Source organism: Eublepharis macularius, chromosome 11, assembly GCF_028583425.1.
Source record: "Eublepharis macularius isolate TG4126 chromosome 11, MPM_Emac_v1.0, whole genome shotgun sequence".
NCBI lineage: Eukaryota > Metazoa > Chordata > Lepidosauria > Squamata > Eublepharidae > Eublepharis > Eublepharis macularius.
This window is the reverse complement of record NC_072800.1, coordinates 63,381,721-63,406,974: the sequence shown is the minus strand read 5'-3', so window position 1 is coordinate 63,406,974 and position 25,254 is coordinate 63,381,721. Positions and strand designations below refer to the sequence as shown.

The 25,254-nt window shown below is 40.5% G+C and overlaps 1 protein-coding gene across 1 annotated transcript in view; it reads left to right on the top strand.

The window, feature by feature from the left end:
* Window positions 1-25,254, top strand: part of CDK14 (cyclin dependent kinase 14) — a 318,753-nt gene that overhangs the window by 77,135 nt on the left and 216,364 nt on the right. Inside the window, exon 3 of the mRNA XM_054992114.1 lies at window positions 17,543-17,788. Coding sequence (XP_054848089.1) covers window positions 17,543-17,788 — 246 coding nt within the window. The remainder of the gene's footprint in view (window positions 1-17,542; window positions 17,789-25,254) is intronic.

Genomic DNA, 25,254 nt, shown 5'->3' with positions numbered 1-25,254 from the left:
TAATGTGCATGTTCTGCCTAGCTCATGATAATAATCAAGCTGTGACATTCTGCACTAACTGGAGTCTCCAAGTTGACTTTGAGAGGAGTGCATTACAGTAGTCAAGCCTTGATGTTACTGTGGTACGGTAACATCAAGGCCAAGGTAGCCAGATCGGGCATTTCAAGGCAGGGAGCCAACTTCTGGGCTAGAATGAGTTTGTGGAAGGTATTTTTTTTGCAACTGCATTAACTTGCTTCTATAGCAGCAGTGTTGGGTCCAGTATAAATCCCAGGCTTTTAAGTCTGGGAGTCTGCAAGGGCCAACTGCACTCTCGATGTTCTTCAATATCTCTGCCCTCCCAGCATCACTTCCATCTCATTTGGGTTCAGTTTCAATTTGTTCGCTTTAAGCCAACTGGCCACAGCTGTTAGGTAGCAATTTAAAACATTTACTGGATAGTGAGATTTGGGATTTGGATAGTGAGATAAAGAGCTGGTATCATCAGCATATTGATGATATCCAATTCCAGAGCTACGAATGATTTCTCTTAAAGGCTTTTCATAAAGGTTGAGTAATGTGGGGGATAAGATTGCAATCTGTGGAACCCCAAATGATAATTCCCATCCTGAAGATTGCTGGTCTTCAACAGATTCAGAGGAGTTAGCTCTGTTAGTCTGTCATTGCAAAATCTCATGCATCTGATGAAGAGAGCTGTGGTTCTCAAGAGCTTATGCCTCAATAAAGTTGGTTAGTCTTAAAGGTGCTTCTGGACTTTTTACTTTTCATGCATCTGATGAAGAGAGCTGTGGTTCTCAAGAGCTTATGCCTCAATAAAGTTGGTTAGTCTTAAAGGTACTTCTGGACTTTTTACTTGATGCATCTGACGAAGAGAGTTGTGGTTCTTGAAAGCTCATGCCTCAATAAAGTTGTTTGGTCTTCAACAGTAACTTATTGTGTCCGTTCAATGAGGAACGGTCTAAACTGGTACCAGGCACATCCTCTGGCACCCACTTCTTCCTACAAATGCCTCAACAGGATGGCATGATATGCTGTGTCAAAGCCTGCAGATATATCTAGGAGGAGCAACAATGAAGCATGTCTACCTACATTCAGATGGAGGTCATCTGATAAAGTCACTAGAGCCATTTCTATCCCTTAGTCCAGCCTGAAACCAGATTGAAAAGGGTCCTGACTGAGCACAAGAGTTATCCAAGAAGACCTGTAGTTTGTTAGGAATTCTAAAATGCCCCGAAGCATTTTGGAATCCAAAAGGATTTCTAGCAGAACGGGTATCAATGGGTATCTTGTGTTCAAGCTTTAAGTTAGTTTAACATGGTGGAATAGTCAGTATTTAGCATAAATGATCTATTTGGCTTTAGCTTTGCAACTATAGCAAAACCTGCTAAAAAGCACTAGAATGGTCTCCAATAGACTTTTGCATTTCTTTTGTTATTAATTACAGTAATTATGATTACAGTAATTTCATTTTGTTATTAAATACAAGAAATTACAAGAATGGAATGTTTCATCATTATAGTAATTAATATGAAAACAAAACAAATTTCTTACCTAAATGGCCTGTAAAGAAACCCATGATATCATTTCACTTAAGCAGCTTTCCTTATTGCAGGAGGGAGTTACTGTTTCTCTCTGTCTCTGTTGTGTTTTCCTAATAAGGACATACAAAGCTATTTTGATTGATTGCAGACTGTAGCCACTAACAGTACATATATTGTGAGGTAGTCCAATCCTGAAGCATATGGGGTGGGACTTTGAATCAGATAAGAGTTGGTTTTACATACTGCAGCTTGCTTGTTTGCAAGGATGAGGGAAGCAACTCAAAGGGAGAAGAATTGCTTGCAAGTTTCCTTGTTCTAGTGTACATTGGACTATTTTATGCTATATTATTCCTTTCTTATTTTCATTTCATTGCCTTCAAAAAGGGTGCCTCTTTATTCTATTTGTCTGGCATTTGACGGTGTCGACCTCTTAGTGGAGTACTGCAATGCCCCTGAGCTTTGTCCAGTTCAGATAGAAAACCAGGAAGGTTTTCTCCAAGAAGACAGTGAGGGAAGATACTTCCATTGAAACCAATGGAAATATTAATGAAATAGAATTATGAAACCAAAACAAAACCATTCAAAACAACCCAATAACAAAACAGTCCCTTTGAGAATTAAGACTTGTGCATGTGAGTGTTTTGTTTCTTTAATTTTTATTTATTTTATTATTATTTATATAAATTTAAGTAGATAAATAAATAAAAATTAAAGAAACAAAACACACTCACATGCACAAGTCTTGTCTCCAAGTAGCCACAGTAATACACTATGTGCATAAAGTTTTTTGACCAACAATTAAGACAAAAGTATTGCTACTAAGCAGGGTTGGCCTTGGTTAATAATTGGGTGGGAGACCTCCAGTGAAGATCTGGGTTGCAGAAGCAGGCAATGGCAAACCACCTCTAATAGTCTCTTGCCATGAAAACCCCATCAGGGATTGCAATAAGTCAGCTATAACTTGAGGGCAGAATTTCATTCATTCATGGCTACTTACTTCCTGTCTTATGATTGGGTTTATTATTAAGTAAGACAGATCAAAATGAAAACACGTGTGCCTGATTTCTTTGTTCACTCATCTCTTCTTTCCAATAAAAGGAGCAGGGAACAGTTCATATAGTTTATTTTTCCTGGTTACAATCCTTTGGCTGAAGTGTTACCCAAACCAGCAATTGACAGCCATGAAATCTACAGATATGTTTGTGTATCCAGAGATGTGAGACAGAAATTTTCAGTTTCTAAAGACTGTTTCGTCAAACTAACGATGAAAAGGGATGAGCGGAGATAGCACCACATATGTACAATAATCTAAATAAAATCCAGTTTTATTGTGATTGGTTGTGAGGGTACTCACTTATCATATAGGAGGATAAGCAAGGAGTTGTTTAGTTTAGAAGTATTCTGAAGTAACTTCTATCTTTTTTAAAAATGCAAACTGTGGATTTATTTGATGCATTTTAATCTTTGTTAGTTTACTCACAAATTAACATCAGACTACAGCTGTGCCTAGAGGCAACGTCCAGATCAGCCAATGCAAGGGTGTGAGGTGAAATATAGTACAATTCTGTGCAGAGTTCCTCCAGTTAAACCCATTGATTTCAGCGGGTGTAGATTGGAGTAACTCTGTAGAACACTGCACTGATAATATGTTGTGTGCGGTATGGGTACAGCTGTTGATAATTCTGTATTACAGCTGTTTAAATGGTAGTTAATTTAAACCACTGACATTTGCAATGCTTAACATCAAGAGGATTATTTTGAAATCACAACACAAACTCTAAGCTTCGTGCAAGTTATGAGAATATTACCAAAAATTCCATTTCACAAACAAATCTTGAACACAGTAATACGGGTTTTCTGGAAGAATATGAATAGAACTTTCTGGTAAACATTCAGGCACCTTAAATAGAGCATGATTTAATTTAGCATCTTTTGACTTGTTTTTGGTAAACATAATCCACGTATCCTGTGTTAATTTTATGCCCTAATAGCAACCAATAATTATAAAAAAATTAAATTTATTAAAACATTATACCCCATCTTTCCTCCCAAATCAAGGTGACTTATAAGCAGTAATTAAAACATTACAAGTTAAAACCAAATAAAATTTTTAAAACCCCAATGTAATCCCTCCCCCTATTAAACGATGTCTGTATCCTATCAACACCGCTGGCAAATAAGCAAGCCTTGCAGTGTCTTCTAAAGACCTTCACTTCTTCAGGGAGTTCATTCCACAGAGTAGGAGCCACAAAGGCAGGCCTTTTTTTCAGCTGGAACGCGGTGGAACGGAGTTCCGGAATCTCTTGAAAATGGTCACATGGCTGGTGGCCCCGCCCCCTGATCTCCAGACGGAGTGGAGTTTAGAGTGCCCTCCGAGGACACTCTAATCTCCCCTCTGTCTGGAGATCAGGTGGTGGGGCTACTAGTCATGTGACCATTTTCTCTGAGGGCAACCCACTGAGTTCCACCACCTCTTTTCCCAGAAAAAAAGCCCTGCACAAAGGAAAGGCCTGGGCCTTGAGTGAGGCAGTGTGAAGACCATGCCTGGTACGTGGGAACACGTGGTAGGAGCTGGACCTTGAGATATGTGGGCTACAAGCTGTGAAGGGTTTTAAAGGACACCTTGAATTGAACTTAGAAATAAACTGGCAGCCAATGTAGCTGTTTAAAAATGGGCAACGTGTTCTCATCAGCTTATCCCTGATAATCATTGGGATGTATTATTATGGCTAGTTCAAGACTATCTATTCTTAGGCAGCAGTGGTGGGTAGTACCGTCAAGATGTGGCTGCCTTATGGTGACCCTTGCTGTGTTTTCAGTGCAAGGGACTAAAGAGATAGTTTGCCATTGGCAAACCCTGAGCCCATTCCACATGGTCCATTTAGGGTGATTCAGATTCCATTTTGTTTCTCTCCATATTCAGATTTCCACATGAGGAAAGGAGGCATGAGATGCAGAACTGACCTTTCCCTGGCTTTTGTCCAACTTTTTCCATGCACACATAAGGCGACTTTTTTTTTTTTTGGAGTCGCTGTTGAGTTTCTTGTGCATCTATCATTTTATTTTCTCTGGTGACTGTTTGAAAGGTTGCTGGAAGATCAGTTAAAAGCTAGCGAGTTTAAGCTGTCATAACATTGTTGCCATTGTCTTAAGGACAATATTTGAGTGCATAAGATAGGAAAGGATGGCAGAATAGTAAATTTTGTTTGCATCTGCCTTGGACCCAATGGAGAAATGGTCAGTGGGCCCACTATTAAAAATTAAATTACAGTCCTGAGAACATGGTAAATCTATTAGATCTTCCTATTGCTGATAGCCACTCTAAAGTGAATAGTAGTGTTCTTGCTGGTTACAAATAAACTTTTGCAAGAATAGAGGCATGTGTATGACTTTTTCAAAACGAGGCCTGAGAATATTAGGGTATGGTCTCTCTATAAATCAAGGCTTTTGGTTTCCCAGGAGTTTATCTTAACCTCTGTGCCTTCTGTTTTTTCATCCGTCTATTCCTTGAATTTGCAACATGGAGTCCTGTGCCAGAATTCAGTATTTTATTACGTATTGTTTCACATCAGTATCGGGCATGAACCTTTGTTTTCTTGATTTGGAGAGGCTGATGTCACAGTTTAAGAATTCCTCTGCTGTAAGTTGTAGATCCCAACTTCTGCTGTGTTGACACATTTTGTTGGTATTAATGAACTCACCCTGTGAAATTTCTATGGTCAAGCTTAGTTAATTAAAAAAAAAGTTAATGCTGGCTATGATCAAGTAAATTTGTGGTCGGAGAGTAAAGAAGTTGGTTGTGGAAAACTAAGCTGCTAAAGGAGAGTACATTCTTAACATTATTGCCCTTTTGTTTACAATAATGAGAGAACAACCACGCTGTAAAAGCACTAACTCTTTAAAGTAATACCTAATATCATAACAATTGAGCTGGTTCTCTGTGTGGGATGAGAGGCTTCTGCATGCAAAGGCTTACCAGACTGAAGATCTTCTCCTGCTTCGGTAATTATTGCATTCTCTTGTTCTGTAAACCCTTCAGCTCTTGAAGGTGGTCTCCAGCATTTTGTGGAGGAATTGTGTACGTTTATTTGCATTGTATTGAGTAAGCAAGCAGCTGGTGGTGCGGTGATGAGTGGGTGAACTCTATAAAAAATGTATAAACCGCAGCCATCAAACACAAAGCATTTAAAAGCTTAGCATAAACTGCCAAATGCTGCAGTCTAGCAAATATACATAGCTGAAGCAATGAAGATGTGCTGTAGTGATGGCACATCTCCAGAATAAGTGACTTGTCAGTTGAGGCAACATATGTGAGATCTTATAACAAAGAGCGTTTGCAACCTTGTGTGTTTCCTGCTTGTTGGTTCCATAGCTCTCACAAGTCAGCTGCGTTTGTGAGCACTTATATGTGCATATGGTGTATCTCCCTGAGTGTCTTGCAAATTCTCCATGGTAATGGATTTACACCTTAGCCGCCTTTCCTTGTACACTGCTTAGAAGCACGGTTTACTTGAATGAGAGCTGTCTTCATAATTCTGACAAAGAGCATTAAACTTTTGCCTCTGCTTTCTTCCTTGTAAAGGCAGAGGCTCTTGCTTGGTGTTAGAGCACAACTGTGCCCCCAGGTGGTCAAGAAGCCATTGCTGTGGTACTCCTTCTCTTTTTCTTTGATCATTCTCAACCATAATATTTATTTTCCTAGAGTTGATGGTATTGGCTACATATTAGCTCAGTTCTGTTGTTACGTTTTATACTTGTAAAACATTGCTTCATGCATTGTAATGTGTGAAAAAAACTTGCATATGATTGGCACTTATTTTCAGGCATATGGTAGCTTGCACCCATGCAATCACGTACCCAGATAAATTTGTGGCATACAGTTGACCCATAGGTCACTATCCATGTCAGGATACACAAGGGGTGGGGTGGTTGTGTCTGCTCGCACATCTAGCACCAAAGAAACATGCACATTCCAGAAATCAAGGGACATGTTCCACAGCCCACCGTGCAATGAGCAAAACAGGCAGAGTGGGAGAGAGAATGATGTAGCCTTGCTTCCTGCCAATCTAGAGCTAAACACAGAGCAGATTGACATGAATAGTGTGATGCCTGGTAATATCATGGCTATGGACATGGACATCAGGACTTTCCTCCAGCCAAAGCTTAGAGGCAGAATATGAAGCTGAAAGCATATCCCTTCTTTATGACACAAGCAACTTCTCTGCTAGACTTTCAGAGTACGAGTTTTCAAGAGTCAAGGGCCCTTTGTGAGAGTCAGCTTTGACTCTTGAAAGCTCATACTCTGGAAATCTGGTTGGTCTCTAAGGTGCTACTGGACCTGGATCTTACTCTTCTACTACAGACCAACATGGCTACCCACCTGAAACTATCTTCTCTGCAGTTACAAGTCTTCAGAGTCATGGGGAATGTGACTCTCAGGAAACTGGATTCAGGAAGAAATGTGTTCACAACTGGATGAGCAGTTGAGTCTACCGGGCTTTAGGGAGAGGTCTTATTTACCCTGAGTCTCTTGCATAGTTTCCATGCTTTTTCTTTCTTGTATACCCAATTTTTCTTCTTTCGCTTAGTTCTCCCCCAATCTGCCTTCAGCTGTCTCTTCCCTTCAACTTTCACTTCCCTCCCACAGTATCCTCTTCCCTTCCCTTGATAACCACCTTCCACTTCAGCACTCTTCCTTTGTGTTGCTTCCTTTCTTCCATTGTATCGATATCTTTCTTGACCCAGACTACAGAAAGAGGCTACAAGAGTACCCTCCCCCCTCAAACCCAGTCAATATTTTTGCTGCTATTAGATTTTTAAAGAAAAGCTTTCCACATCTTGTCCCCTCAAACTCCTGGTTTTGGCAAGAAGCATAAGGCAAGCTCAGCTACACTCTGATGTACAGAGAATGATTAACATGTGCAGTTGGAACAGGTAGGATTGTATGAACCTGGCATGCCATCTAATAACAGTAACAGAACAGGGGGTATGCAGCAGGTAATTGAAACACTAAAAAGCATTGATGAGATGGAACACTTGAGGGGACAGCGGGAGAGAAAATTGATGGAGGAAACTGCAGGTCAGTATGGCGAGATCACTGATGGTCTTATTCAGTGCATCAGTGAGCACAATCTGTACCTTCCTCCATTATTAACATGCTACATTTGAAAGAGCAATGACAGCCCCTCATGTGCTGGAGCTCTTGGTGGCCTTACTGGAGCAGCAGCCAGTATGCTCCGTGCTGCTATTTTTCTTGCATCCTCTGCAGCCAACATTGTCTCCAGTGCAACATGCTCCCACCACCTCTTCATTTAGTTTTGCAGTGATGCCACCTCATGCCACCTCAGCAGATGGCAGCACCCCCCCCCCCCCGCAAGTATCCCCTATATTGAGAAACAGAAATTCTCAGTTAGATGGCATATTGTTGCCACCATTGGTGGTTCAGAAACAGAAACAGATAACACTAACTCCAGACTTGGTAGAGGGAGGTGGGGCGGGAGGGAGGTTAAGCATCTTTCTTAGGATGGTGGAGAGGTAATATTGTTTGGCCATGTATTCCTTCAAGAGAGGTAGACTTCCTTCAGGGAGAAGCAGCACCTGGAGAAGATCAGCTTCCTCCGATGGAGAACACTCTTCCATAGCTGGTGGAAATCTCTGTTTTCAAGGAATACTTGGTGGTAGAAAGGCATAGGATCAAGCCCTGTTTTACAGGCACATGTGTTACGTTTTGACAACTGTTCTGTATCTGTTTCAAGATCACTTACACTTTACAGTCTACCGACTTGTGCAGTCAAACATATATGTTGCAGAAGGATATGAATTTCTGTAGTACATTCATTGCAGGTGAGAATGCAGTTTATAGGCAACATTTTACCTGAAGACTGTTACTGAAACCTTGAAAAACAATGAAGTTTAATTTAGATTATATTACAACTAACCTGTACATACTTTACTATATTCAAAACCATTGTCTAGCAACAATGGTCAACTCAGTGCAGGCAATAAGCTTTTCCAACCTATTGATTTCTCTCATTCTTGGGCTTTATGTACAAGCCAATGCTGATGAGTTATCACCTGAGGGGAAGAAGGTATATTGCTACTTTTCAGTTCACACAATTTCTAGGTCCATAAGGGTAAAACAATCAACCCTGGATTTAAAACACCAGTAAAGAAAGGTATTTAAAAGAGTTCCTGAGTTCAGCAGCATTTTATAGACTAATCCACAGGAATGTGTAAAAAAAAATCTTTTATTCAATTACTTGCATTGCCTGACAAGAGGAGGTTTTTTTATTCTTGTTAGAGCGGCAAGGAAAACAGAGCAGAAGAGGTTATTTGGTGAGGCTCCGAAAATCTGTAGAGACCAAGAAAATGGGGTGGGATCCACCCCATAAGTCTCCTTCTGACCAGTAGAGTCTTCATTGCTTGCTGGAGAAATGAGAGCGTGGCAGAGCTGCTACACTTATTGATGACTAGGGTTGCCAGGTCCAGGTTGGGAAATTCCTGGAAATTTTGGGGGTGGAGACTGGGGAGGGGAGGGACCGCAGCAGGGTATAATGCCATAGAGTCCACCTTCTGAAGCAGCCATTTTCTCCAGGGGAACTGATCAGTTGTCAATCCAGGAGATCGCCAGCCATCACTGGATGTTGGCAACCCTGTATGACGGACCCACAACATGACTCGGCTTTTGAACAGAGGGTATTTAGATTCCTTGACTCAGAGTCAGAAAATGTTTTCTACTTCTGTAGTTGATCTGACACAACTAATATGTGTCGTCCTCTTACTGTGCAGAACAGAGTTACCATGACAATTTGGAAGCTGGGGTACAGCTGCCATTATACAACTCTTAGCAGACGGTTTGGGGTAGGCATTTCTGCTGCTTGACAAACTTTCTGAGAGTCTGTGTATGCAGTTCTGGAACTAGATGTTGATGAAATCATTAAGTTGAGAGGTGAGGAGACTCCAAATGCTGGTTCTATGGAACATGGGGTTCCAAGCTGTATAGTCTCTCTTGATAGTACCTGTAGGTAGCCTGCCTGGATCCTCAGGGGGGCTACCAGTGACCTTTAGTGGTGTCAGAAGGCAAAATTCCAAATGGACTAGGAAGTGAAGCCTCGCTTCCAGGGTAAAAAGCTGCCCCCCGCCTCTCGTAACTAAACTTCAGCTGTGGAAGCGAGAGGCAAGTTCCCAGCCTTACCAGGCTTTAAACAGGAAGTCAGCCTTGTGAGGTAGGCACTTGGCAGGTTGAGTCCAGAAACAAACTAACAAGGTAGAATGTGCCAAATTGGCCGAAGGACTGGATTTGGATTGAAGCCACAACTCTAATAATTCAACACCAATACAAGAAAAAGTAATTTATGAAAGAAAACTACGAAGGCAAACAAAAATAAACATAGAAGTATCTGGAGAAGTGCAGCAACAGCAGCAGCAACAACAACAACACAGACTATTTAAGCACAATGGTTGCTAGCACAGGAATCCACCAGTTGCATAGCATTCAGGAGCAGGAGCAAAAGGACGGTCCTTCAGGAAAGTATGTTCCCAAGGAGCAGGAACAGGAACAGGTAGAAAGGTAGCAAAAATGCTTTCTACAACTTCACTTTAGCCTAGAAGATGGCTTCTTACCTCAACACAGCTGACCTGGGCACCTGGATCCATGCTATGGTAACATCAAAACTTGATTCTCTCTTGCTTTAAATAAGTACTCCTATATACTACCTGTGCTTCTTGTTGTCTAATGTCAGTCCTAGAATTGATTATGTTCTGTTTCAGCATTTCTTCAATTCTGTATTGGATCCTTGCTAATGCTATGTCTTTGTAAATTTGTATTTATTTACCCTATGGCACCGTTTATGGAAATGTCCTGGATACAGTATGGAAATGTCCTTGATATTGATTGTACTAATCTTACACTATGTAATCCTCCTTGAGTCTCAGTGAGAAAGGCGGACTATAAATGACATGAATGAATGAATGAATGAATGAATGAATGAATGAATGAATGAATGAATGAATGAATGAATGAAAATGGGTATAGACTGAGAAGCAACCTTTTTCAAGACTGGCCTACAGCCAGCCCAAACTTTTAGCCAATCAAAAGTGCCCCAAACCTTTGACAACAAGCCTGGCCATAGCCTGTCCTCACAGGAAAGGGAGGGGGAAAAGAACTCACCCCACTCCTGCAATGCTACGTGCTAACAGTCTAAAAGGCTGGTGCCAGCCGCTGTCAAGCTTTGTCCTTGAAAGTTGTTTCAGTTTGCACCTGTGGCTCAAGGCCTCTTTTCTGGCTGGAATTGACAGTGCTGACCAGCTCCAGTCTCCCCAAAGGAAAAAGAAAAGTCTCAAAAGCCTGAACTAAGGTGCTTAAACTAAAATAGAAACAAATTGGGTAAATAAGTTTCTTTACGGCACCCACATCTGTTATTTTGTCACCATGTTGTATGTCTTGATTGCAAAGAGAATGATGTGAGCTGCTTTGGGTGCCCATTGAGGAGAAGTGTGAGGTGTAAATGATACTGAAGACTGAGGGGCAGATGAAAGAAAAGTTGTTTGGTGAGTGGGAAAGAGAGAAGGAAGCAGGGAAAGGGGAGAGGATATGAGAGCTGCCAGGAGGAAGAAAGGACATAGTAAGGGTCACTGTATGTGTGTGTGTGGGGGGGAGGTATTTATAAACATCCTGCATTGTCAGGGGGTTGGACTAGATGACACTAGAGGTCACTTCCAACCCTATGACTCTATAGTGTGGGGAAGGGGATACATGAGGAGGGAAAGTAGCTCCCCCAGCCTTGCTGGTCCCTTGCTTGTTCAAGCATTATTTCAACATTTTACATTATAAGACTGAGCTTGCTTGGGGTGGTGGTGGGGAAGCAATCTTGCAACGCTGTTACAATTTATTAGGGGCCAGTAATGGCTTTGTTTCAGACTGGTGAAATTGATCTACATTAGGATGTTGAATTGAATTTGAGGTGCAGTAGTTAGTTACATGAAAATACTATTATATTTGATTTGTTTACCCAGACTAAGCATTGCCTCTTGTTGTAGACTCTTTCTCTGTGTGTATGCACACCCCTGCACAATCTTAAAAGCTCTACTGGGAGAAATCTGAAGTTTTAGAAAATGAGTAAGCAAATAGTACTTTTAAGGTACAGACATACACAAGTAATAAGCATAATCTTTCATGAACGTTTGGGCTTGGTGCACAACACTTGCAGGAGCTGTGCCCACAGAATATGACTGAAGCCGTTTTCGGCATATGTACAGTTAACTGCTGTTGCTTGAGCCTCTTGCTCAAGCAGTCTGTGATGGAAGGCGTCCTGTTTGCCTCTCTTGCTCCCTCCCCCTTTTCAGGATAACAAGTCTCTGATGGATCTTGAGAGGGAGGGACCATATGACTATATCCCATATGAGTTTAATGTTCCCATGCCACAAAATCCAATTTTATTTCACAAAACGGTTATCATTCTGAATAGCCGTTATTGTAAAGGAGTCTTGATGTGACACATTACAGAAAATTGAACAGTTTCTGTGGAGATCATTATTATCCTTGCCAAAACTGTAATATTTCTAGCATATGCCTTACTGAATCATGAGTGTCTTCAAATCAGCACTCCCTCCGGACTGCAACTGTGAATTGACTGCTGTTTACTAGAGAAGAGGACTGGAGGCAACTGGTGTAGTTCTTTTTTGGGTCTAGGCTTTACAAGCAGCAAGAGGAGACATCTTTTGGGAACCCTGTACTTGCCGCTTAGATATACACGTGTGCAGTGTGGTGTAGTGGTAAGAGTGTTAAACTAAGATCTGTGAGATCCAGGTTTGAATCCCCACTCGGCCATGGAAGTTCACTGGGTGACCTTGAGCCAGTCACATGCTCTCAGCCTAACCTACCTCACAGGGTTTTTGTGAGGATAAAATGGAGGGGAGGAGAATGGTGTGAGCCACTTTGGGTCTCCATTAGGGAGAAGAGGCAAGGAATTAATAAAGCAAATACATTAATAAATTTGATCAGTTGTTAGACACTGGCAATTGAATGTGCAAATTAACTGTATAAAAAAATTGCATATAAGGTGACATTAGATTGAATGATGGTTCATTCACACATGCATGCTATCACTTGATATTGAAGACTGTGAATGTAAATCAATGAGTGAATCATTTTTGAGATCTTAGGCGGAAAGCTGCAGCACCATCGACGTACAACAAAATGGGTTTAGGCTTAAATTAGTGCCGCATATGTTTATATAATGAAACACCCTCGTAAGTGCAATTCTCTGGAGTATATCATGATGTAACCCTGTTCTACTTAAGGGCAAAGGATTGGACAAGATTATAATTAGTGGTTATATCATAAGCAGCTGACTTTTCATGTCAGACAAAAGGAAGAGTTATCTTCCATGTTTCTTTAGTATGCTGCCCTCGAAGCCTGGTTAATGCCTAAATAGCTTGTATTTTGTAATCATTTTGTGCTGTTGTTACATTTTTGTGTTACTTAATTAAATTGAGACTCTTGATTGCCAAATCCGCAAACTGTAGATCTAAAACACAAAACTGTTTGCAGGTCTTCCTGGGTGTTGCTTCCATAAAACAGGATACCTAGACTGTCATTTCCCTGCATAATAGGGAGAGACCAGCAAGTTCTTTGCAGTATCACTCTGTGCTTAGCATGGTTGGAACCTTCTTTGTACAGCTTCTGGAGACAGAGTTTTCTCCCTTGCAATATTCTTGTGTACATGCCTCTTTGTTGAGATCAGCTTTCCCATAAGCAGAGTACTTTGTGCCTAATATGCATTACGTTGAGAGTGCAACAGATATTCTTAAATCTTGCATACTTTCAAGCCTCTTCTTTAAGTGAAGGAATCCTTTAGAGTGATAGTGTTGACTGTGTTTACTGTTCCATCTAAACAAAACTGAAGTTAAAGAATTATTTGGAGGTAATGTTGGGTCATGACTGATTGCTACATGCAGGGCTTTTTTTCTGGGAAAAGAGGTGGTGGAACTCAGTGGGTTGCCCTCGGAGAAAATGGTCACATAGCTGGTGGCCCCGCCCCCTGATCTCCAGACAGAGGGGAGTTGAGATTGCCCTTCGCGCCGCCAAGCGGCGCGGAGGGCAATCTCAACTCCCCTCTGTCTGGAGATCAGGGGGCGGGGCCATCAGCCATGTGACCATTTTCAAGAGGTTCCGGGACTCCGTTCCCCCGCGTTCCCCCTGAAAAAAAGCCCTGGCTACATGTATAATATTTATTTTCGGAATTTCTAAATGAGCTGCTGTAACATAGTGGGTATGCCATGAGCTCAGCAAGGGGGCTCGTGTAAGCCACTTCCCTCAGCTCCAGCTCCCTGGCTCCATTGTGAGAATAACAACACTGACTTTGCTCATTGCTCTGAGGGGGGCACTAATCTGTCTAGAAGAGTAGTATATAAGCACAGTTGTTGTTGTTATTACTTGACACATGAAAAAGGGTAACTGGCTTTCACCTAGGATATCTTAACCTAACTATTGCCATTGCTATGCCAGATAAAGAGGGTAAGCTTAGAGGGGAAAAGGCGATCAAGATTATTTGTAAGGCTAGTCGTTGTGACATCTTGTGTACTATATTGTTTGTTCGAAAATATTTTACTGCTTAAGGTAAACACATTGGGGAGAAGGGCAGACTGTAAATGAAGTAAATGAATAAAATAGTATCTCTGAAGAAAAAGCTACTCTTTTGTTTTCAGTTGAAATTTGTGAGTCATAGCTGGCCTGGAACTTTTACTGAAGAAGAATTTCTTCTTGTGCAAAAGAGGTGGGATGAGTTTTTCTATGAAGGCATACTTGTTGCCATGGTTTTTCAATTGCTTGTATTAATTTAAATATCCTGATGTCTGATTAATTAGCCGTATTTCATTAATCAGTAAAATGATTTAAATTAGCAGTCCTGCTTTTTACTGAAACATTTCTAGCTAACTTAAATCTAAACTCATGTGGCTGTTTGAATGTACTAGTTTCTGAACATCCACATCTCCGGTTTGGAGATAATGATTCAGGCGTTTTGTAACTGTGTCCTTTCTCCTTTTCATATCATGCATGTACAAGACTGCAAGCTTGTATGCCCTGGTCTGGAGTTAGTTTCTCCCCTCCCTTTGTGAGGAGTCCTTTTCCAGTCATATCTGCAGTTTGCATCGAGTTTGCCTCCCAATAAGTGCTCAACTAGGGCACCCTCTTCATTTCTGTTGCATGAGCACACCATGTTTAGCACAGAACTTGTGAAATGAATCCACTTGCTATCTGCAAATAATTCTAGTAATCTGGATTTTAAGTCATAAAATCATGATTTGCTTGTGGAAAAAGTGTACCGATAAAGCCAATCCGTTTGAAGCAAATCATACTAAGAATAGCTTATTGCTTCAACACTGTCATGCCATGAATGACTGTTCTCACATCCCATTGAAAAGTTTGTGAATGAACAATATAAAGATACGAAAGTGAGCTTATTTGGTTTATATAGTATGTACAGATGATATAGTTCATCATGAATGTTGGAAACTAGACAAAAAAGTTAGTGGAATGATATGCCTTAGTGAATCATTGGGCATTCTCTTCAGTGTTTCAGTGCTAGGAAGTTTACCAATTTGATTTTTGGAGTGATATCGTAATTACATTGTGTAAGCATTACTTTGAAACACAGTTATGTGACGCATGCTACTGTGGCGTGTCTGTAAATTGGCATCATTTATTTAATTTGACCTCATCTAATTTTAAACAAATAGAAATCAATACTTTGCAGTAGATATCAATGACGAGGTGGTAAAAAGAGATGTGACGTTATAAACATAGTGACAAATGCACATAGGACTTCTGTCAAAAATTCACATTCTGTCCTTTTTATACTGTGCTTTTTATTAGCTGATTTTTTCTTTAAAGTAATAAATATACATCTTCACAAGTAATAAATGTGCTCCTGTGCATGTATTTTGTGGAAGTGTGGAGACATTTCTGTAAACGTTTCAAAAACATATGGTGCTAAAATATTTCACTTTTTATTGATTGATTGATTGAATGATTGATTTCTAGTCCACCCTCTCTGCGAACAGGCTCAGGGCGGGTTACAATAAAATGCACAGTAAGCATTAAAACATATAAATACATTTAAAAGTCCAGTTTTTTTAAAAAAACCCACAAATACATATAAAACAACATCTCTGATGGTGAGCCCCCTCCAATTTCTCCAATCGTGATATAAAACAAAGCGAAACAAAAGGGGGGGCACAGTTACAATATTCCAGTGACTGCGCTTATAGGAAAGCAGATGATTATGTTGCATCCCTTTCGGGAGACTGGTAGACAGGCCTCAATTGTACGCCTGGTGGAACATCTCTGTCTTACAGGCCCACTGAAAGGATATGAGAGCTTAGCGGGCCTGAGTGTCCGACAGAGAGTTCCACAAGGTTGGGGCCAGGACTGAAAATGCCAAAGGCTGGCCTCGACCAGGGCCAGGGACCACCAGTCGGTTCTTATCTGCCAATCTTAATGCTTTCCAGGGTACATACAGGGAGACACGGTCTGGCAGGTATGCTGGTCCCAGTCCGTTTAGGGCTTTAAAGGTTAAAACCAAAACCTTGAACCTGATCTGGAATTCCACAGGGAGCCAGTGCAGCTGCTGCTGGATGGGAGTAATATGTGCCCTGTATGGTGTGCCCATCAGGACACGTGCAGCAGCATTCTGGACCCACTGTAATTTCCACATTAGGCCCAAGGGAAGCTCTATGTAGCGCGAGTTACAGTAGTCTATTCTGGAGGTGACTATTGCATGGATCACTAGTTAGGTCGTGAGTGACTCGTGAGTTGACAGGGTGCAAGCTGCCTGGCCTGTCGAAGATGAGTTATGGAAAGCTTAAGGGGTCACACTAGATGTTACTTCAGCTGACTTGTGGCCCCAGCTCCCCGTTTGCCAATATAATTGGGAATGCAAGATTAAGAAAGCATTTATAGCATTGTATGAGGCCAAACATAAGGTTGAATACAAAACGTTTAAAGTTTCTCCTAGAGCTGAATCTTAAAAATATGTTATTAGATATTTTAACTAGTAGTATTATAGTATGAATATGTGTTTATGGCAAAATTAACTTATTTTTTGTATAATAGACCAATCTTAGAATTTCAGAAAAAATTAGAAAGACTTGTTTTTTTGAATAGATAGCAGAAATTTAAGAAAAATGAAGACTGGCTGGATCAGTTGTAAAGTTAAAATTTTAGAATGTTGAATAGAAAATGCTGAGTATATGCAAATAATGAGATAGAGAAAAGAAATAATCTGCATCCATGTGTCATATTTTGTTTACATTATTCAATGCACTGTATATGCACTTTTGTTTGTTATTCATAACAATGTTAAATTGTGCATGTTACTGTAATACTATCCAGTGCCCACTCTCTATTTCTCCTTTTAAATAAAATCAGTTTTAAAAAAGAAAGCATTTTCAGCACAGGGTCTAAGGGAGGATAACCAGTTAGCCATTTAAAAGTGACAAAGCAATGCTCCCCTCCCAGCCACTGCATTTGGTTTTGAACCCTGATTGAAGTAAACTTTTTAAAAATTGAGAGAGGTGAGTGAATATTTGTAGGTGGGTATTTGTAGTAGAGAATGTGGCCTGGGAAGGGCAGTGAGGAGAGCTTTCCTCCCCGTCGGCTCTCCCCTGCAAATGCCTCCCCAGCCTCTGTATTAGTGGTTTAATGGAAAACAAGACCAGAACTTTTTTGTTTATTTGTTTGTTTAGACAAACTAGATAAAAGACACAAACATGGGGCATATGTTTACATGACATTATAACAAACATATACATTAAAAGTGTTGGAATGAGTTCTCTTTCTGCTATACAGAAAGCTCCTAAGCTTTTATATATACAAAATTTGTACAATTTGATATGCTAGGGTACAAAAAGACTTTTGTATTACTCTAATAATGCCAGTTTTGCCCAAAGCAATGAAAATTTATCTGCTTATATCATCTTTGTTTTCTTTCTCTTTTTAGATATGTGTCACAAAGATGTCTACACGGAACTGCCAAGGAATGGATTCTGTGGTCAAACCCCTGGACACAATTCCAGAGGACAAAAAAGTCAGGGTTCAGAGGACACAAAGCACTTTTGATCCCTTTGAGAAGCCAAATAATCAAGTGAAGAGGGTCCATTCAGAGAACAATGCCTGCATTAACTTTAAGACTTCATCTACTGGGAAGGAATCTCCAAAAATCAGGCGGCATTCCAGCCCTAGCTCTGTAAGTCCGGACATGCCATATTTATCTCTCAAAAATATCTCCCGCCAAGTTCCAAATGGGTTGGTGTTTTTAATAGCTGTATAGCTTTATTAATAGGAAGATATTGATTTGTCAGGCTTTTAAAACTACCGTTATCTTTTCAGTTTAGTTAAGACTAACATGGCTATAAAAGGTTGAATTTACACCTTTTGTTATCACATGAATTAACGACAGTAGCGCACTTTTGAATGGCATTATATGAGCCATTTTACATCCTCTTTGTATTGCAAGATGCTTAGTGTGAAAAAGAAATTATTTAAAACAGGAGAATATCCAATTTAGGACTTCCCACCTCCAATAGTCTGAATAGCCAGGTATTTTTCTTGTTGTGCTTTAATGAGGTTATTGTCACAGTTGTAGTTTTAGATTTGTTTTATTTATCTAAAACATTTTATAAGCTGCCTTTACATAAAAAAATTATCGATAAAATGGTTTAAAGAATAAAAATTGAGTCTTCAGAGTGAAGCACATGTAGAGGAGGAGGAAGGTAATGCTAAACCATATTCAAACAAGATGTTACGACAGAGCAAATGTTTCTGAAACAATGAAATACAAAAAGTTATCTGTATATATGGTTTTTTTCCCAGAGGTATATATGATATATTTTTTTTAAGTCATAAATGAAAATGTCATGCTTTTTATGACAAGTGCTCTGACAGTTGCCCCAGAGGTGATGTGCCAAATCATTATTTATGAAAAGCACATTTTATTTTTCATTGTTTTGGAAATCCGTGAGAACGTGGCCTTTGAGGTGCAGGAATGCAGATTTTAAGAAAATGTAAAAAAAATTACACATTTTTAGTTGTGGGAAAGGAGCAAGAGTCCAGTATAAGACTAACAAAATTAGTGGTAGGATATGAGATATCGTGAGGCACAGCTCACTTCTTCAGACATCAGTGTCATTTTTAGTTGACACAGAAGAAAATGTCAGAGAACATGCAAAAGATATTTCTACTTAGTTGGCATGGAAATACTCAGAGATGATTAACAGTGCAGTCCTAAGGAGAGTCACTCCAGTCTAAGCTCATTGATTTCATTGGGCTTAGACTGGAGTAACTCTCCTTAGGATTGCACTGTAAATCCTTTAAGTCTGTATTAGTGCAAGATGAACCAAAAGGCGTAATGACAAACTGTCGTTTTAAGAAACTGAGCTGGGTGTGGGTTCCTCAGGGTTGTTTGGCTTATTTATTTATTTATTCAATTTTATTTGGAATTAAGGTTTTCAGGAAAGAACAGACCTTTGTTTTGCGAGGACAAAATATGTTTTAATGCAACAGTACAGTTTTTCCTGTGAGGCAGGAGGGAGTCTGCATGCCTGAGGAGTCCCCCTGGGCTTGCTTGTGTGATGACAACCTTGTTTAGTTGCTGCATTTAAACCATGTCGGAAAGTTGAACGCCCTTTGCATTCTTCTTCACATTTCCTAGGGTTTTAAAAAAAAATTCTGTTCTTGGCATTTCTTATTTCTTACCCTTCTATTAATTTTTAGGTTACTATTCAGGAGATTGCAACTGGAAGAATAGGCTGTCTAAAGTTGATGGGTACTATTCAAACTTTCTCAGAAATACCTTCCTGTACAGAAGTCACATTGGCTTAGACAGGGTTGCCGAGTGCCCACTGATGGCGGGGATACTCCTGCCCCTCCTCTGTCACCTGCTCTTGCTCTGTGAAAGATAGGGGGGAAACAGAGGGCCTGAACTGTATCCTGGAACACTGCACTGTCATTTTCAGCCAGGTAACCAGAGTGATATCATATCACAGGATGCTCCATAATTTTTACCATGGAGTTTCAGGGAAATCCCAGAACAACCCGGTGATGTCACTTCTGATTATACAGCCAGAAAAGATGTGGCATTTCAGGACACCATTTCAGAAAGTTGCATACACCCACCCACAGAAACACACACTGAGAGCAGAACCACAAGTGACAAAAGGCACATATTGGACACTTGTCTGCTTCCCTCAAGTTTTGATGGGAAATGTAGGCAGCTTGGCGGAATGTTGGACAAGTGACAGTTGAAAAGTCCATTGGACAGCAGTCAGAGAGCAAAGCTGCGAGACCAGGATGCCTACATTTCCCATCAAAACTTGAGGGAAGCAGACAAGTGTCCAATATGTGCCTTTTGTCACTTGTGGTTCTGCTCTCTCTCTCTCTCTCTCTCTCTCTCTCTCTCTCTCTCTCTCTCTCTCTCTCTCTCTCTCACACACACACACACACACACACACACACACACACAGAGAGAGAGAGAGCAGGCTCCTAGGGTTTTCTAGCCAAGTGCTAGCAACTCTAGGCTTAGCGGACCTTCACGTTGTCACCTAAACAGCACTTCTGCCTACAAATCCATCCATTACAGGATGTCCTCAAAGCATTGAGTTACTATGGTACAGATGGTGATTTGCACAGATAGTCTCAAAGGAAAATAGAGGCCACCCAATACATTTAAAGCCTTGGTCAACCATCTGTAAAAGGAGTACTGAATGGTGCAAACAGGATAAGTAATTGAACTTTACTGTCAGATTTTTTTACTCTGAAATTAGTTTTCTTGACATATATTTTTCCATTTTAGATTTTAAAACTCTTGTACAGAAGTGCTTTGAGGATATTATGTTGCCTTGTGGATAATATTATGTTTAAATGTACTACTCTTCTGCCCTTAAAATATCTAGTTAAGAGCTCGCATAAGAATATGACATTCCCAATCTGTTCTGTTTTACGAAAAAATAAAACATAAAAATGTAATGTACAAAAGTGTACATTACATGTAAGTGTAATTTCATAGGTGCAGCTCTTCCCTCCCTCCAAAATATCCTTTCCCCTACTGATAGGAAGGGCACAAACTGCATGTTCAGTACAGAAAATGGGTTTCTCTTTGCCCTCTCCCTCCCTGCTGTAGTAGTTGGATTTCAGGCTGGTGCATTGATTTTAAAATAAAGCTGCTGTGTGTTATGAGAATTGGGCAGTTTTGTAAACCCAAATGTTGGGTATGTATCTTTATCTATCTGGTCAAAAGTAGTTGCTTGGATTCTGTCCCCAGGTGCAAGGGAGGCGATTTTCCTCATAGAGTAGACTTCCAATTCCCCCAAGCTACTCTTGGGGATCCCTTGGCCACCCTCCCTCCAGGAGCAACAGGTTGGAGGAATTACTAAAAAGTGTACTCCCTTCCTCCCTGGAAATCTTAGGCCATATCACAGTCATTATGATATTTATTGCATTACTTGGGAGGGAGGGATATCAGAGAAGGGAGGGGAGAGTTAAGAGTGTCCAATCCCACTGTTGTATCCACGTTCCAGCCAGTGGATTTTCTAGAAGAAGATGCAGCAGGGGATTTAAATTAGAGGCTTGCCCTTGGGCCAGCTTCCATTCTGTTCCTGGCTTTGAGAGAGACATTGAGAGAGTGCCTGTGGATTCTCTCTGTCTTTGTGGTGTGGCCTGGCCTTCTGGATCTTTCTGGACTGCAAGGATTCCCTGTGCTGTGACTGAGTGACTCACCATTGGACTTCAGGAGACTGGTAGGAGAGTCAGTGACTGACTCACTGGGGGGGTAGGGTGGGAGGAGAGGTAGGAGCAGGACCCCTGAACATTGGGTGCATTTTGCTTTCAAAATTCCACCCCAAGCCACCTAGAAAGCTCCCTTGTTTTTTCCCATAGGGAATAATGGAGAGTTGAGGAGGATGAGGCACTTTCTTTGGAAGGCCATAAAATGGCCCCCCAAAGTGCAATCTCCCTGAAACTTGGGGGTGGGTGGGAGGAGAGGTAGGAGCAGGTCCCCTGAAAATTGGGTACATTTTGCTTGCAAAAGGCCACCCCAAGCCCCCCAGAAAGCCTTCTTGTTTTTCCCCTTATGGAATAATGGAGAGTGGAGGAGGATGGGGGTATCTTCTTTCGGAGGGAAACATAACAAGTTTGGTGTGATTTGGAAAGAAAATGCTCCCCTGCCAGGCTCTCGGAAAGCCGGGAGCATGTTCTCCATTTAAAATAATGGCCTAATCTTTCTGAAGCATACCGAAATTGACCCGAATCACGAATTCCAAAACGGTTTGCTGCTTTGGGAATTGCTTGATACCAAATCTTTTTCCTGATTCCGGTAAACCAAACTGGGAAAACCGAATCACCCTGGCACTGCACACTCCTATTGAGGAGTGCTGAAAAACTCCTTAAGTATTTTTTTCTTTTGGAACGAGTGAAATACTTTTAATGTAAGTCTAAGGCATTTGATAATTGCTGTTGTATGTTGTAGGCACAACATAATTTAAAGGATATGTTAGTTTAAATGTGAATAATTTGGGCAACAATGAAAATGCTATAATGTATGATAATATACTATACATTATAAAAGTTCAATGTTTACTATTCTATAACATTCAACTTGATATTCAAATATATTACCTTGTACAAGTTACTATATGTTTCTGTCCTTGTACTATGCTTAATTTTGGTTACTGCTTCAATATATTTTTGCTGTCTCATGATGTCAAAAATTACGCAAATATAGTGGAGGGGCTGTGGTTCAGCGGTAGAGCGTCTGCTTTGCATGCAGAAGGTCCCTCGTTCAATCCCTGACATTTCCAGTTTTCAAAAAAGGATCAAGTAGTAGGTAATGTGAAAGATCTCTGGCTGAGCCCCTGGAGTCCTGCTGCCAGTCTTAGACTCTCTCTACATGAGACATCTGATATGTGAAAAACGTGTCAGGAGATGCAATGTTATCTAGGAAGGGTAGTTTAAAAACACAGAGCTGGTGGCAGTGCAAAGACTTTGCTATACACTGGAGCTGTGTGAAGGGGCTGTGAAATTCCAGAAGGGAAAGTCCAGCCCATTATAACCTCTCTAGGTCCAAGCCCAGCTCTGGAAAGCAGGTCCAGCTCATTTGCATTCCTTGCTGCCCTCTGGTTGCGATTCCACACAGTTTTAGACTGGAGAGGTGGTCTTTGAGGAGGCGAAGATGAAATTAACAAATCCTATGAGGAGCAATCTCCACTGTCTCTGTCATTTTAAACTACACTTCCCAGCTAACATTGCGTCTCCCTACACTTGATGAACACACACTGAGGCGTCTCGTATAGAGAGACTCTTAGACAGTACTCACCTAGATAGACCAATCGTCTGATTCAGTATAAGGCAACTTCATATGTTCATGTATTTATAGTACAGTAGTATGTAACTCCCTCTGAAGAACTGGATATATTTGCAGTTTTGCAGCTTAAGATTGACCTGTTCTCCTCCATTATTTTCCTCACAACAACCCTGTGAAGTAGATTAAACTACGAGTATGTGATTGGCCTAAGGTCATCCAGGAAGCTTCCATGGCAGAGCAGGGAATCAAACCTGGGTCTCCCATACCCTAGTTCATCCCTCTAGCTGTTACACCACACTGGCTATACGACAGACAGACAAATAAAATATACACACATACTCACACATATGTATATATGCACTCATCTATATACACACACATGTGTGTGTATGTTATGTATAGTTATGTTTTTGTGTTATATATGTTCTATAAATTATTTATGTTCTTCTGGTTTATTTACAGCTAGCTTTAAAGTTTAATTCATACACCTATAGGGCACTGAGGCTAGTAAAAAAGACTGCAATATGTGTGCATTTCATCATTCTAAAAAGCAAGCATTAAAAACCAGTTCTTCAGTTTTTTCATGGCAATTATTTATATAGACTCAGTATAAATGATGGGTCTGATTTAATGATCTTTTAACTTAGCCTGTTGTGACAGCAGATATAAAACGTAGTCTGTGAGCTTGAAGGCAGTGCTGCTGTCAGGGGCCACAAGTATTGCGATTGTTACTATAGTGCAGAAAGCAAAACCTGACACACATTTGAAGAGAACTACATGTGCAAAACGCTGGAAAGCCAAACTGCATTCTCTTGAGCTGAATCCAGAGAAACATCACAGTAAGTTGACCATGCAGAATCAGCCTAACAGATGGGAGGAACGGTTTCAGCTAGTGGAAGTATACTCTGGTGGGAGGGTTAGACCCCTTCCTTGTTCTGTAGCCCTGACCCGAATCAGGACTTTTGGTCTATTATTTGACTTTTAAAACCACTTGGAAGAGCTGATAACTGATAACACATTTTTTAAAATCAAGTTAGGCATTCTACACTAGCTCTTGAAGTGTGCTGTTTTCATTTCTTGGCTGCTACAGTTTATCGTATTGGGTAAGAGCAATTGACCTGGCAGGGATTGAACCAGTGGAGAATCCTTCTGCTATATTCTGTTTAAAACTGTTAAAAACAGTCTGCTTAATGTAACAAGGAACATGCGGCAGGAAGGAAGCAAAATTATAGTGATGTTATCAGTTGGCTGAAGATTAGTCATTGTAAGAGTGCTGTTCTGTTTTGATAGTCTTAAAGATGTTTTGTTGGAATAACCAGTTCTGGGAAACGATATATAATCACAAGAGCCATAAAGATTAGTGATTTTATATAATGCAAGCTTTCAGGTAGTAAGAAAGGGAGACGAAATACTTCCCCCGGCTAGATTTTAAATGCTTCCATTGAAAGCTGTGGCGGTATCATCCATGATGATTACTCCAGCATCCCATCTTCTGGATGCGGGAGGAAGAGTGGAGAGAAACAACACATATACATAAGCAAGGCTGCCTTCTACCGAGAAGCTGCAGACTATTTGTACATCTGGTACAGTAATGCCTGCTCTGTTTGGAAGTGATTCTTTAGTGTCTTTTCAGGTAGAGAAAGATCTTTCCCAATGCCTGCTAGCTTTAATTAGAGATCCTTTAATTAGAGATGTCAGGGATTGAAGCAATAAATTGAATCAAAAGTCAAATCCGTGTGCATAGCAAAAAAAACCCAGATTTGTCACAAGTTATACTGCAGTAAACCCTCTGTGTCGCTTTGCATAAATTAGATTTCATTTTGAAGCTTTCCTGTGGTAAGTTGGCTTTACTTCTAGCAAGTATTACAACTAGATGATATCTAAAAATGTTTTTCTTCCAGGAAAGAATGTCAATGCTCAAAAACCTTAGCAATAGTTTCTTTCCAGAAAGATGTGTGTGCCTTCTTGGTAGGTTCTAGTTACCACAGAATGACTTACTGTATTTATCAATTTGTCAGTCTGCATTGTACAGGCATAACTAGTTTTCTTTCAAAATCAGTCTAATACTTGATACAGCTTTTTAAATATTCACATCTGCACAGAAACACTGCAACAAATCCCAATTTCACTCTTCTGTCAGCTAAGCCTTTCTGATGTGTTCCTGTTACAGGAATATAGTTGCAATAGGCAGTGACCATCTGGAGTGCTGAGTGATGTTTAGATGGGTATCATTAGCCATTGCCCTTGGTAAATGACAGCATCAGGCATTAAATATTTGAAGTATAATCTCATTAGTTTTGGTAATAGCATTTGGTCTTTATGGTTGGTTGAATGCAGTATTCATAAGCAAATGCTGA